This window comes from Castor canadensis, chromosome 15 (assembly GCF_047511655.1).
Source record: "Castor canadensis chromosome 15, mCasCan1.hap1v2, whole genome shotgun sequence".
NCBI classification, from domain to species: domain Eukaryota; kingdom Metazoa; phylum Chordata; class Mammalia; order Rodentia; family Castoridae; genus Castor; species Castor canadensis.
In genome coordinates, this window is record NC_133400.1 from 37,689,850 (window position 1) to 37,705,682 (window position 15,833).

General features: G+C 40.2%; 1 protein-coding gene across 2 annotated transcripts; it reads right to left on the minus strand.

Annotated features, from left to right (window-relative positions):
* Window positions 1-2,902: 2,902 nt before the first annotated feature.
* On the minus strand, window positions 2,903-13,578 carry LOC141417432 (uncharacterized). Of its 2 annotated transcripts, XM_074056059.1 has the most exons (3): window positions 12,681-13,578; window positions 10,867-10,918; window positions 2,903-6,556 (listed from the first exon to the last, which is right to left on the minus strand). In XM_074056059.1, exon 1 carries the CDS (start codon window positions 13,511-13,513, stop codon window positions 12,734-12,736), a length of 780 nt encoding a protein of 259 aa, XP_073912160.1. In that variant the 5' UTR covers window positions 13,514-13,578; the 3' UTR covers window positions 2,903-6,556; window positions 10,867-10,918; window positions 12,681-12,733. The 2 variants fall into 2 exon arrangements, with proteins under 2 accessions (XP_073912160.1, XP_073912161.1); XM_074056060.1 differs by lacking the exon at window positions 10,867-10,918.
* Window positions 13,579-15,833: the final 2,255 nt, after the last annotated feature.

Genomic DNA, 15,833 nt, shown 5'->3' on the forward strand with positions numbered 1-15,833 from the left:
CTGGGGAGAGTTGAATCAAAGGCCACTAACAAAGGTGTGAAAAGGGATCAAAGGGAACAAGGACCAGGGTTACCTCCCATAGTCTGATGGGGCAAAGAGAGGAGAGGATCCAGCAGGAGTCTCCTGTAGGAGACAGCTGCTTGACAGGTGCTCTGGCCTATGGGTGCTGATTGGTGATGGGTGACTGAGTTCCTGAGCAGCACAGCCTTACAGGTAGATTAATGCGTAAGTGACTTTTTAAGGCAGCACTCTCAGGGAAGATGGGAAATAGAATGGGAGGGAGCAGCAGATAGGAGGAGGAAGCAGGCATGTGCAATTTCAGTGCTGTACTGTTAGGTTTCAGCAGGTCTGACTGGAGGCAAAGAGGCTTGGCACTGAAACTCCTGACTTGTTAGCCATTGATCAAATGGGAGGGGAGGAGGGGAAATGGGGCAGTTACCCCCAGGCACTGTGGACTTTCTACATGTTTGGGTTGGGCAAACTGGTTTCTTATTCTGATCAGACTAACTGAGCAAAAAAATTCTGAGTGTTAGAAGAGCACAGTGAAAAGCAGTATATGGGGGAACCAAAGATAACCAACTCAGGAACTACTTCTGGATAAAGCAAGGATATCTTCTTAAATGGGGGTGGGAGCAAATGAGAGGTGATATGTCCCTTGACTTCTGAAGGAGGAAGAGGCTGAGATGGAGTTTGGAGATTAGGGGAGAGGGTAATGCTACCTGTGAAAGACAAAGAAGGAAGAAGTAGGATTGGGCAGGGAAAGGCTCAGAACACAGTCAGATCTAACATTCTTGTCAAATTCCCCTGGGAAGTCTAGTGCAAAGACTGCCCATTATGAGACTAATGCATTGGTCAATGACCAGACTTTTGTACACTATGTCATGTCTCACCACTGTCTGGTGGTTGACTAAGAAGGGCTGGATCCTGTAAGTGGTACAGCTGGAGGCTTTTAGCTAATGGTGCTCCCTACAGCTAAATGGTAAATTATTTTTGACAGAGGATCCAAGGATGAAGCTCTTTTATGGCTGCCCCACATAATGAAATGTGGGATACTTGGCTATTCTAGTCATCCTCCCAACACCACCATGTTACCTGAAGGAATTCAGAAACAAGGCTCAAAGAGAAATGGGGTTGCTCCTGGCTCACGTGATCCCATAGATAAATCTGTACCAGAAGCTCATCAGATTCTCAGTCTTTTTGGTGATATGAGCCAATAAATACTCTTTTTGCTTAAGCAATTTGAGTTGGATTTTCCATTTCAGCAAGATTTCTGAGTTTTGGTTTATGTACTGCTTGAGCCTTACTTCCGTAACTGTAAAATAGGGTTCATGATACAAGTGGTTTCATAGAATGATAGTTAATATAAAGGCACAGGGTACATGCCCATCAAATAGTATTTGAAAGTATGAAGGGAAGAAGTAATGGAGGCAGAGCAAGATGTGGGACTCCCAGAAGCCCCTCTGGTGCCCAGGAAGGCCAGTGGGCTGAGTTCAGTGCTCAGTGAAGATACTGCCTGGTGTGGACTAACCAGAGTTACTCAGCTAGAAAGGAGGGCTGGCCTGGAGTTGCTTAGAACCTGTGACTTTTCTTCAGTGGAGAGTCCCACCCAGTGCATTACTAGCCATGTAGCAGGAAAAGAAAAGCCCTCCTACAGGACAAAGATGATGCTTTTTGTGTTCTTTTTTTTCATCTGGACAGTTCTTTTTATCTATTTTTGTTATTGTTTGTAGGCCATTCCTTTGTAGAAATACACAAAGTTTGTAACAAAAATAAAAGGAACAAACAAAAGGAATAAAAGGAAAACAATAACAAATAAAAGGAAAAATCACATTTGCAACACTGTGATGATTCAAAGCTTTTGGACAAAAAGAACTCTACTTGAAAACTCGGGAGATATTTTCTGGCAGAAATGGTCAATTATATATTTTAAAGATCTGCTGAGATTCCTACTGCTCTTCTTTTCTCCCACCCAACATGCCAAAGCTTTAACAGGCTCATTGGGAGAGATTTTATTCTGAATGTTAAAATGGTGACAGGAGTGGGGGCTGGGTGCTGCCACATTTCATTTCTCCGGCCTTCCTGAGGAAGCTCAGGCCCTAATCACAAGAGAGAACAAAAAGTGGCTTTTGTTAGCTATTTTGGTTCATCAAGCACTAAATACCTGTTATTAAACAAGCTCCTGCCTAGTCTAATTGCATATCGTGAGACCAGAGGCACCTATAGCCAATTAAGCAGTGTATCCATAAAAGATCTTGAGCGAAGTTAGAAATAGCATCAAAAGCCAGTGAAAAGTGGGTTCCCCTGGCACCTGTTCTGGTTCTGAGTTTCTTTCTATCTTCAGGTCAAGACAGACTAGGAGATTTCTACTGAATCCTGTCATTTTTTGTCACAGTCTGTAGGATTTCAAAGGCTCACCTCTCATATCACTTCTTTTGTGCAACCTTCCCCAGCCTGCCCTGCAAAATTAGATAATTGCTTCACTTGGGTATCTGTGGTAGCCAGCATCCAAGATGGCCCCCCAGCGATCCCTGCTTCCTGGATACGTTCCCTTATTTAGTTCCCTCCCACACTGAATGGGGCTGACTTGTGTAAAAGATTATTGTAGAAATGGTAGAAATGACAGTGTAACTTCTGAAATTAGGTCACAAAAGACACTGGATTATTTCTCCTCAAAAGAGACTCAGCCAGAACCACACAGGTAAATTATTCCCAAATTTATTATCATTCGAATTCCTCATTAGGCTCTCTGTCTCTCTCTATATACATATATACATATACATATGTAAAATTTATTATACTACAAAATGAAATTGTTTTTATTTTCCAACTTAATATGGCAAAACAAACTTTATTATTTTTGTTTTTTTAAGAAAATATCAAGAACTGACTATGATGTGTTATTTGTACAGATTTACACTACCTAGTGAAACAATGAAAGCATCAACTTAAATGACATTTACATTCACAAACATATAATGTTTTTAAACAAAGACTTGAAGAAGGGCTGGGGACATGACTCAAGTGGTACAGTGCTTGCCTAGCAAGTACAAGGCTCTGAGTTCAAATGCTAGTATCACCAGAAAAAAATAAAAGACTGTTGAAGAGACAACAGAATAATAGAACAATTGCTTCGAAATACAGTTTGGCAGTTGGAGTTACTCTAATTCCAACCCTAAATACAGAGAGCCATGAGAAAAGCAAACAAATGCCCACATAAAACATGTATTTGTTTATAGCAGCATTGTTTTTTTATAATAGCTAAAAAAGCAGAAACAACCTAAATGCATATCAACTGAAGAACAGTTAAAGAAAGTAGATTAGTAGTTGCCAGGGCTGAGAAGGGAGAATGGGGAGTAGTTGCTATTAGGTATGGCATTTCATTTTGGGGTGATGAAAAGTAAATAGTGGATATAGTTGTTTAACTCTGTGAATGTACTAAAAACACTGAATTGTACACTATGTGATATATTAATTAGATCTCATAAAGTTATTTTAAAAAGCCAACAGAAGTATACATTCAATATTTCCTCCACACACATTACTGATTTTCAGTTTCTTATAAAGTAGTACTAAAACCAAAAAAACATACAATTACTAGGCCGATGGAGAAAGACTGCTTCAAAGATATTTGTTTGTTAATATTGTGTCAATTGGTGGCAAAGACAGCAATTGAAAAGTAAACAGAACAGAAAAGTAAAGTACTTTTCTTTGCAATATGATAAATGAAGAGAGATTGATAAGACATGCAACTTGAACATGATGGTGATATAAAGAAACCTTTCTCCACTTCTATGGTCACAAACACAACTACTTCTAAAGTACATACAACCATGAAAGGCTAAATTTGTCAACAAATGCAATTGAGAGTTTAGAAATTGTGTGGAAGTGTGTTTGGATGGCAAAAGTCTAACAGGAAAATACTCTGGAGCAGGTAACTAATTCAAGGAGCAAGGATCAGAATATGAATCTAAATACTGATTCCTTCATTAAGAAAGTCATGCATTTATTTAAAAGAAAATGTAGGACTGGGGATATAGCTCAGTGGTAGAGTGCTTCCCTAGCATGCTCAGGGCCTTGGATTAAATCCAGCACCCCCAAACACAAGGTCAACTGAAGTAAACAGTATTGTTAGGGACACAGTAAAATTGTGAATGATATAAAAGTGCATACATTAAGTTTACAACTATTCTTTTTATCTGATGATAGATATGTGAGTTGATCATGAACTATTGTTACTGGATGCTATGGTGGCTTCTGGTAAGTCTGTAAGTATGGCCCTTGATGAACCAGGCCTCCTATTACTTACAAATGATCTTAATTATTCTTGAATTTTGTATTTGCAAATTTGCCTACTCACTAAAATTTATTTACCATCCTCCAATCAATACTTAACATGCATTTGTAGTTATTTGTGAACAAGCTGAGTGTGGCAAAAAAATTGAGTTCATAGACATGAATACTCATGACTAAGGTTGGAACAAGGTGATGCTGGGCCTTGTTACTTCAGCTCTTCTACTGCAAACAAGTGTTGTTTTCTGTGGTCTGTTCAGGGACACTTTTTTTGTGGTCTGTTTAATACTTTTTATTGGTGATTTTACTATTTAAAATGGCTTCCAAGCACAGTGCTGAAGTGCTGTGTAGTATTCCAAAGTATAAGAAGACTATGATGTACCTTACAGAGAAACACTTGTGTTAGATAACCTTCAGGCATGAGATATGGTGCTGTTAGCCTCATGAGGTTGATGTTAGTAAATCAACAATGTATATTAAATAAGGTGTCTTTAATCAGAATTATGTATAAGCTAAGGCTATGGATTAATCTGTCAGGAAAAATGTAACCAGCAAAGTGTTAGTTACAGGAAACTAACCATGAATTTCCCGTTGGAGCAATGTGATCTCATAGAATCAACTGTATGTCCTTGTGTACTTTGCTTTCACCAAGACAGTGAAATTGTAGTAAGCCAATGTTTTCAACTCCTTACAGTTTCCGTCTTGGTCTCTGAGAATACTCACTAACTGAAGCCCTGTGCCACCACATAAGAGTTTTGACTATTCTATAGGAGAGACCATAAAGAATGAGTGGCCCAAGTCTATGCATTAATGCTAAGGTACCAGGGATGGGAATGAAGTCGGCCTGGACCTTTCAGTCTAGCCTGGCTTGCAGATGAAAATCACTGAGTGACCCCAGAAACCCAACTAAATCCTTTCTGACTCACAAAATTGTAAAATATAATCAAATGGTTGTTGTTTTAAGCTGCTAAGTCTTGTTTCTAATTGAGCAATAGATAAATACATGGAGCACAAGATAAAAGATGAGGGCTAAACAGAGAAAATGTTATGTCAAAAATGTTTGAATTTTAGAACAAATTCCTAGTAGTCTGGCAAGATAAAAAAATTAGTTTAGGGAATTCTGCTTCTGAGATGGTAGCATGAGGAGCTCATGCTCCTCAGAGAAACAAGTTTTAGTGTAAAATAACGACAACAAAAACCCCAACCTCTGAAAGTCTTATACTGTTGTGGAAATCTCAAGCTGAGATGTGGGACACTGAGGCAGTTTAGCAGGAAGAAATGTTTTATTGTGCCGACACAGACCCAGCAGACTTGTGTCCAAAGGCTGAGCCCCGAGGACAAAGGGGTCTCACCTTTTATACCCTTGCAGCAGGTTACAGAAGAGAAAAGCAAAGCTCAACCGACATATGGCTGCATGTGACTCCATTGGCAACTTCATTTTCCCAGGGCTATGTGACCTTCTTCATGTTTCAGTTCTTTAAGTTTTATGTCTCTCTCTGCGCTTTGCCGTCCCTTCCCCCTGCCTCAGTATCAGAACACAGCCTATTTCTCATCGGTCTCCATGTGTTTGTATATGTTCTGCAGTTTCTCTTGCTGTTGATTTCTTGTTTTATTGCATTGTAATCTGGTAAAACACAGGAAATTATTTCTATTTCTTGTATTTGTTGATACTTGCTTTATATTCTAAAAAAGAATATATTTTGGAGGGAGTTCCATGGGCTGCAGAGAATAATGTGATTTTATGGCTGTTGGATTGAACATTATGTACATTTTTGTTAAGTCCATTTGATCTATAGTGATATTTAATTCTGAAGGTTTTAAAAATTTTTATTTATTGATGGATTAATTGTTGTACTTGGGGGTATATTTTATTTACCAAAGTTCTTACAATATATCACAATTGAATTCACCCCCTCCATCATTTTCCTTTAACCCCCTCATTCCTGTACTGAAGGATCTTTTTCAATATTGTGGGGGAGGGGCTGGATGACGTATCCAATGGCAAGAGTCAGGCATTGAAGTCATCATTGTCGGAGCCAGCAGTGGGACCGTGCCAGTGTGAGTTGGCATCTGGCCTTGTGAGAAAGCTCCAAGGACCTGGGGCAAAATCTCAGACCAGTCCTTGCCTGTGTGAGTTGGTATCTGGCCTTGTGAGAAAGCCAGATGTCCAAAGAAAGCAATATTCAATGTTCCCAGATAGCTTTGTGTCCTTTAGATGTAAATAAGAAAGTTATGTTGACCGTGTGCTTCTCCTGCTTCTCTGTTCCTGTTTTAAAGGAGACATAACAAAGAGTTAATTTTAACTGTGCTTCCCTGTACTAATGTAACCTTGACATGTAATACTTGGCATGCTTTTTTTAACAAATGTTGTCTGTGTAAATGGAGTTTATAAAAAGCAATGTATACTTCATTAAAGTGGCTATTGAGCAGGACTCAGCACTCCCCTCATCTTTTTATGGCTTCAGTAACCCAGGTTCTGCCGGTAAACGGCATTACAATCCATTATTATTGTGTTAGGCTCTATTCTGTGCTTTATGTTCAACAGTTTTTGTTTTATGAAATTAGGTGTACCAACATTTGGTGGGTATATGTTTACAAGAGAAATATGCTGTTGATGGATTGTTCCTTTTATGCATATGAAGTGATCTTTGTTTCTTCTAATTTTGGCTTGAAGTCTGCTTTGTCAGATGTGATTATAGTTGCTTCTATTTGCTTGGAATATCTTATTTCATCCTTTCACTTTAAGACTTTGTTTGTCTTTGCCAGTGAGGTGCATTTCTTGAAGGCAACAAATGATCAATTCTTGTTTTTTGATCCAATCTGCCAGTATATGAATTTTGGTTATTGTTGTGGTACTGAGGCTTTAACTCAAGGTGTTATGCTTGCTAAAGAAGCACTCTACCACTTGAGACATATTCCCAGTATTTTTTGCTTTTAATGGTTCTTCAGATACAGTCTCATGCTTTTGCCATGGCTGGCCTTAAACTACAATCTTTCCACTTTCCCCTCCAGAGCAGCTGAGATTACAGATGGGAACCACTATGTCTGGCCTATTTTTTGAAACTAGGTCTTATGAAGATTTTTGCCCAAGCTAGCTTTGAACCACAATCCTCCTCTCTCTGCCTCAAAAGTAGGTGGGTTTATAAGCATGCACTGCCACACCTATTACCCCTCCCCCAAATGTGTATCTTTTTATTGGAGAATTGAGACCATTAATATTCATAGTTATTATTGAAAGGTATGCATCCATTTCTGTCATTTTGTTGATTTTATAATGTTTGATTGTTTCCTAATTCTCATTTACTTATCTACTCATCTGGTGAGATTTTGTCTTCTTTTTTTTGTGGTATTGGGGTTTGAACTCTGGGCCTCACACTTGCTAGACAGTCACTCTACTGCTTGAGCCACTCCACCAATTTATTTTTTCATGGTTGCACTTATCTTTCTCTTCTTTGTGTAAGATTCCTTTAAGAATTTTCTGCAGCGCTGGCTTAGTGGTCATGAATTCCTTTAGTTTTTGTTTATCATGGAAGTTTTTTAGTTCTCCTTCGATTATGAAGGATAGCTTTGCTGAATACACTCATCTAGGTTGGCAGTATTTTCTTTCAGGACTTAAAATAGATCAATCCATGATCTCCTTCTTCTTAGAATTTCTATTGAGAAATCTGCTGTTATTCTAATGGGTGTGCCTTTATATGTGACTTGGCATGTCTTTCTTGTAGCTTTTAATATTCTTTCTTTTTTCTGTATAGTCAATGTTTTAACTGTGACATGATAAGGAAAACTTTTTCTTTTTTAAATTTTATCTGTTTGGTGTTCTCTGTACTTGGATATTCATCTCTTTCCCAAGTATTGCAAAATTTTCTGCTATTGTTTTATTGAATGTATTTTCTATGCCTATAGCTTACACCTCTTCTCCTTCTACTATAACCATGACTTGTATATGTGGCTTTTTTCTTATGTTTTTATTAGTATATGATAGCTATACAGGGGTTTCATTGTGACATTTCCATATATACATATATTGTATCAAGGTTTGGTTCATTCCCTCCATTATTCTCCCTCTTCCTTTACTCTCCTCTTCTTAAAATGACTTTGACAGGTTTCAGTGTTCCATGTCCATACATGTATAGAAAATACATCAACATTATTCACCCTCCTTTACACCCTTCATTTACTCTCCCCTCCTGCTACTACTCTCCCCTTAACATGACCTGTTTTACATTCCTGTTCTTCATTGTTTAAGTGTCTGTTCATAGTTCAGTAGGGTTTTGCGTTGGTATTTTACCTTTAAATATATTGTGTTTAACCAGTCAAACCCCCTCTATTACTCTTCCTTACCCTTTCTCCCCACCCTGTACTGTTCAACAGTTTTCAGTATGTTTCATTGTGTCTTGTTCCTACACAGATGTGATATACATGTATGTAAATATATGTATGTAATAATATATTTCTTAATCCAGACATTAGTTGTAAAGCATGTGGGCTATTTCCATAGCTGGATATTGTGAATAATGCTGCAGTAAACATGGGTATGTAAGTGTATTTGTCTCCTGACTTTCATTCCTTTGAATATATACATAGGAGTGGTATTGCTGAATCATAAGGTAGTTCTAGTCTTAGTTTTTGAGGAGCCTCCATACTGCTTTCCATAGTATTTGTACTAATTTACATTTCCACCAATAGTATATGAAGGTTTCCCTCACCCCCACATCCTCACCAGCATTTGTTGTTGTTTGTGTTTGTGATGATAATCATTCTAACAGGAGTGAGGTGGAATCTTAATGGGGTTTTAATTTGTATTTCCTTGATGGCCAGAGGTATTGACCATTTCTTCATGTGTTTTTGGGTCATTTGTACTTCTTTTTTTGAAAAAATTCTATTTAGTTTATCTGCCCATTTCTTCATTGGGTCATTGATTCTTTGGGAGTTTAGTTTTTTGAGTTCCCTGTAAATTGTGGTTATTAATCCCTTGTCAGATGTATAGCTGACAAAGATTTTCTCCATTCTGTCAGTCTGGTGACTATTTTCTTTGCTGTGCAGAAGTTTTTAGTTTCATGTAGTCACATTTGTCAATCCTTTCTATTAGGTGCTGAGTTACTGGTGTTCTATTTAGGAAGTTATTGCCTATGCCTATATGTTCCAGTGAGGTTTGGTCTTTTAATGGTGTCCCAGAGGTCTTGTAAGTTCCAGTCATACTTTTTTATTTTTGGTGGTACTGGGGTTTGAACTCAGGACCTTGCACTTGCTAAACAGGTGTTCTATCATTTCAGCCATGTCCCCAAGCCCTCAATTGTGTTATTTTTTCCCTTATCATTGTCTGAATGTTCTAATCCATCCACCTTGTCTTCAAGCCCTGATATTCTGTCTTCTAGCCCTGATATTCTGTCTTCTACTTAATCCAGTGTATTGGTAAGGCTTTCAAACAAATTTTTTTTTTATTTTGAGCTTTTCATTTCCAGAAATTCAATTTGTTTTTTTGAGATTTCAATATCTTTATTGAATTTCTCTTTTATATCCATCATTGTCTTATTTCATCAGCTCTTTATTTGTATTGTCTTCAAATCCCTTCAGACATTTACTAGTGTCCTCCTTAATTTCATTGATCTTTTTTTGCCATACTGGAGTTTGAACTCAGGGCCTCATGCTTCGCAGACAAGTGCTCTACCACCTGATTGATCTATGCCCTAGCCCTTTTTGTTTTAGTTATTTTTCAGCTAGGGTCTTGCTTTTAAAAATTTTCCCCATACCAGCAAAAAACCCCACTAAGCCCAGCTTTCTTTTTTTGTTGAGATGGGAGGGTCTTGCTAGCTTTTTGCACAGGCTGGCTTCAAACCTTATCCTCCTGACTCCACCTCCTGGCACAAGCTATGTCCAACTTTCATTGATCATTTTTATAATCATTTTAAAAAATTCTTTTTCTAAGATTTAAGCCACTTCACTAGTATTGGAGTCCATTATTGAGAAATTATTGACTTTAGAGGAGTTACATTGCCTTGATTTACCATATTGTTTTGTGTTTCTGCATTGGGATTTGCACAGATGAGGCCAAGTGGTTTGTGGGAAGTTTTAATCACCCATAGTCTTTCAGTTTAAGTATTTGTAATACTTAGGCAGGACTGGGTAGTGGTAGGATTGATGTGCAGTTTCTCAACACTGGACTGGGTATATACTCAGTAACCAGACATTTTTCCCTCTGGGTCAGGGCACCATGCCTGATTCACAGCACTGCTCAGAAAGAAGAAGAAAACTAGTTGGAGTCTTGTGGTTCCCACTGTACAGTTTGGTGCTGTACATGTGCTGAGGGTGGGGATGGTCAAAGACAACTTGTTTTCTTCAGGGCTGCTTTAACTTTAGTGACTTCTTTTCTTTATGTACTGGGAGCTGCAGCTGGCTTCAAGGAGCTTTGCAGCCTATGGGCCAGGAAGATTCCCATTAACTGCACAGTCCCCTCAGTTTGTGTGCCCAGGGACAGCAAGTTTCCAAGCCAAGAGGTGTCCTCTAAATGCCCTCAAGAGTGTGGGGGGTGGCAAAGAGCATTTTGTTCTGAACTGGAGGGGTGAAACAGAGACTCACCACTTTGCCTGCCATTTCGGTGCTTTCAGACTCTGCCCAGCACTTGATTCTCCTGTGGGAGAGAGAAGACCTGGAAATTGTGTAGCCCACTGGACTTGGATGCCCAACTTTCAGTGCTGTCTGGTAACAATCTCCACATTGTTGGGAGTCAGAAACTGAACACTCTATCAGCTATAGTATATATACCTAGAAATTGGGTTGCTGGGTTAAATAGCAATTCTGTGTTTAATTTTTTAAATAGCAACTACACCACTTTACATTTCCACCAACAGTGAGAATGAGCTCCAATTTCTCCCACACGCATATTAATTTTGTTGTTTTCTGTTACTGTTTAATCTTATCAAATGCTTTTTTTTTTTTGCATCAGTCAAAATGGTAAGGAGTTTTTCCCCTTCATTCTATTAATGTGGTATATTACACTGATTTTTTCATGTTGAAACATCTTTGCATTCCAGAAATAAACCCCATTTGGTTGTGGTGTATAATCCTTTTTAAAATGCTCCTGAATATGGTTTGCTAGTATTTTGTGGAACAGTTTTGGATCTTAATATTTTAGTACAAGAAAGGAACGCAGCATATTTCTCATTAGCAGTTTGTATTAAAGACACAAATTTAAGCTAAAAACTTGGAAGAATAGAGATTTTATATATTGTTATGATATGCCCCATATTTTATAATAATTATTAATGAAAGATGCTATGAGCTTGACATTGCACATCTGTGAAAAGTTGAAACTCTTTTCTCTCAAAAGAAATCCATGGATAAGAAAAATCATCTACAGAAAAATCATGGATCTGAAATATATTTCTTTCAATGAAAGACAATTTAAAATTTTAATTATTATTTTTCAGAATAGTTAAACCTGACCAGTTATGAGGACTGTATATGGAATTTTGAAAATTCATCAATTAAGTTTTAATAAAAGCTAAAAATGATTATCCTGAGTTTGCAGAAATTGCTTTATTCTTTCATTCCATTAATATATCTCTGTGAATCTGGTTTTGTTACCACAAGAACATAGTTTAGACATAACATTTCTCTAGAAAGTAGTGCTATTGTCAATTCAACGTACTTTATTTTTATTTTATTTTTTTGGTGGGACTGGAGTTTGAACTCAACGTACTTTAGATAAATGACTAAATAAGAATCTTGTGTCACTCTAAAAGCATGAAATGTATATATTATTCAAAATGTGCTTGCACACATTTTATATGCAGAATAGGAACGCAACATGAGTTTGCTTTAGTTACAATGGTAGAACCAAAAGTTACAAGCATAATAGTTCTTGTAATAAATGTAGAATAGTAAATTTCTCTGAGCAAAGCGTACTGTTTCATAAACTTTCTGTTAGGCTCGTTCTGCTTGGTGAAAAGTAATTCTGTTGATTTTAATATTTTAAAATGACATTTTGTATAACTTTTTTTAGGTTTCATTTTTCCAATAATTAATTTTTATTTTAACTATCAGTGATAGGTTGAAAAGAAAAAAACAAACAAAACTAGTTCCTCCTTGTGCAGAGGAGTAGCATTGGTCTCTCCAGTTCACTGCTCCTTGAAGGCAGACATTTATTATTCATAGAGCCTGACAGTGGGCCTTAGAAATTTATAGAGTAAATGAATTTTTAAAACTCTGGGAGCCTAGGGCTTTCATCAAATATCTGTTATAATTCGTCACCGATTAGCCTTGCTAACTTGTACTTAAGCATATTAAACAGCAAGCCCTGAACTAAGTCCTTATCGGTCTGTCCCACTCCCCTTTTCCAGTAGCTTTCGCCTATGGGAAGGGGGCGTGGCCAGCACTACGGGCCGCCCTACCTGCGCATTCATTGGTTCAGCTCGACGCCCGTTATTGCCGAGTCCCGCTGAAGTCACGCCCCCAAGCGAACAGTGGGGCCTGGAAAAGGCTTGGGCATTGGCGCGGCGGGCAGTCCAGGCGTCTGTTCTCGGTAGACTCGTGGCGAGCTGGAGGGCCGGAGGGCTGTGGGGCGCGGGCTGAGTCTCCGTGTCGGTAAGAGCGGCAGCCCAGAAGCGCCCACGCGAGGTGTCCCACTTCTCGGCAGGCCGGCGCGCAGCGCTCCGCGCTTTCGGCACGGAGGCCCCTCACGCGGGCGTCGCGCCAGAACCTGGGTCGGCCTGCGGGAGAGGCAACTGGGCGGGCGGAGGCCTTGCTGCTGAGCTATAAGGGGAGGATCTCGGGCGGCCACCGCGGCTGCCGAAGGAGAGGAGCTTGTCTGCAACTCAAGCCAAGAAAGTGAAGATGGCCATAAAATTGTGCCCCGAGTGCGACCAACAGGTGGACGCCGGGGCGGACAGCCGTTGCTCGGCTGCCGTTGGCTGCGCAGAGGTCGTGTCGCCGGGGTCCCGGCGGCCCAGCTGGTGGGTGGGCAGTGGGCCGGTGGCGGCGGCGGCAGAGTCCGAAACCGAGGCCGGTCGGAAGGAGCCAAGGGCTTGAGGGGGAAGCGGCCGGGACGCCTGGTGGCGGTCAGACGGGCCAGTCCCTTTGTGTCGCCGGGCTTGCGCGGGAGGGGTCGTGGGTTTGTCTCTGGGGACCGTCCGGAGTCTCCTCGCCTGGTCGGGTGACAGCGGTGGATCGTGAACGAGCTTGGCTTCCTCGAGCTTCCCGGGCCCGTAGGGCGCCGGCGGTGCATGATTCTGAGGCCCTCCTGCCACAGGGGGTTGCTTTGTTTTCAATTGAGATGTATCCCGTTGGTGTCCTGAGAAGGTCCCCACTGGAAGGTTACAAAAGACTTGAATAACCCCACCTTGAGGCTACCTCAAAATTCCTCTCCCTGAACCATTGCAGGACTTGCAAAATGACATGTTTCACCCATCCAGACACCTGTTCTCCCTTCCTTGGACCAGCTACCCAGTGAGCTTTTTTCCCTCCTCCCTCCCTTCTTAAGGACCACGCTTTACCACAACCGTGTGCCTCTAGCTTTCGGATTTGTCTGGGTGTATTTGGTGCCCCTCTCTGGCTTTTAATAAAGGCCTGTCCAGTCTGTTGAGGTCTGTTTTTTTTTCTCATCTATCCTTTCTTAAATAGTTTGAACCTAACATTTGGGGCGAAAACCGGGAGGAGGACCACCAACTTCAGGTCTGGGGCCTTCTTCTCTCCTTTTTTTTCACCCTTTGTCTGTCTGTCTGTCTCTCTCAAATTGTGGCTCTTGTTTAGGGTATTTTTTGGGGAATTTCATGTTGCATTTTTGTCTAGACACCTGGTCACTGTTACATAGTGTTGGAATTAAAGACTCTACAGACACATGAGAGACAAAATCTTGACAAACAATTTCTTTTCATCAAAAGGGTGCAAGCACATATTCACTCCAGTTGAGTGGACATGTGAGCACAAAATGGTTGACAGTGTCTTCTCCTTATATCCCTGAGGCAGTTGTACCTGCCCATCACCTGGGATTTGTCCAGGTCAGAGGTTCACAATCTTTCTTGATTGCCTAAAAGGCTTGGGGGATGGGTTAGGGCATGTAACTTGGCCAGCAATTTTTGCAAGGCAATGGGACTGTACAAGAATCCGGAAAAAACAGGAACCCTTTAAACAATGCAAGTCACCTAAGATGGCAACCTGAGGAATTTTAAGTAATCTAAGAGGGTGACATATACTTTGAAAGAAAAGATCATTTTTCTTACAATTTTCATCCTCTTTTAATTTAAATTCTTCTCTTCAAATTCATTTAGGAGCCATTGCCACTTATGTTTCTGTGTTTCTAATAGGAATAAATTATTTGGGTAGGGCAGGGGTCATTGCTTGGTGAGAGCTGTCTCAGTTAACCACTGTATTAGTCCTTGGACACAAGGAATTATGTAACATACTACTAAAATTAAACCTCTGACCACTACAACCCAAGAGGTTAAGATTGAGATCATCCAGCCTTTCCATCTCCCAAACCATTTCTCCATTAAGTTAGTGACAGGATCATTTATACCTAAATTTTCAGCAAGCTTGTTGGATAGGGTAGTTAATCCCTGTAGAGCCTTAGTTATAGTTCCATCTGGGGCTATATTATTTGGTATAGATGTGCGACACAAAACTCCAATCATTATGCAAGCTCCTCCCTTTTCGGCCAACATCATGTTTAGTGCTAGCCTGTTCTCAAAAGCCATCTGACTAGCTGGTCCTAATTGCTCTGCTATTCCTTTGATAGCATCCCTGGTATAGTTAACAAACCTTTATTGGTTATAATAAATATAATTAATCTAACTGACATTTTTATATGTGGTGGACCACCAAGAGAGTGCTGTTCAAATCCTGTTGCAATTTGATTTCTTGCTTTAAATTCATTTGGCACCCTCTAGGAACCCCAGTGGCATCAATGTAAACATGGGGATCCAAGGAGCCCCTGTGACTGGATGCAACGTCTGTGTCTCTCCTTTTCCTAGGTGTTGTGGCATGGCTGGGGATCTAAATGCTAGGGTGAAAGGGATTGACAACTGCACCAAAGCACAGGTGCCTGCCCAGTTACTTGGGAGAGTCTCAAGTAAAGGTCCTCTGCAGTACCACCAGACAATCGGCTCTGTCCACCGAGAGTGTGGACTGGTTTGTGAGACTGTTGAAGGACCGGCTTTCACTGTATCCCATCAGGTTTTCCACATTTGTCAATCGTGCCCCCCTGCCTGGTAAGACATGAGGTATAATTGACATCTGGGGCAGGTGGTTTAACCGTCCTTGGGGGTTGACCTGCAGGACCTAAGACAAACAGTTTGTCTTAGGTCTTTGACTTCTACTATGGTTACCTAAGTTCGGTTGTTGTATAAATGTAGAGGTAATGTTGGAGAAGAGGTAGAACTGGGTGTTCCCTGAAAGGGTTTGGGAGTTAGATGGAACTCAGAGGTACTTAAAGGGTCTATTCTGAGACATCCACCCCCAACCATGTTTACGAAATATGGATGGTTCTTTTGTCATACTACAAGAGCTTTCTATGACCAATCTAAGTGGGTCACACTGTTTATCTTTGC

Excerpts from the sequence above, each read along its gene's own strand:
- LOC141417432 (XM_074056060.1), bottom strand. The coding sequence starts at position 13,513 with ATGCACCGCCGGCGCCCTACGGGCCCGGGAAGCTCGAGGAAGCCAAGC.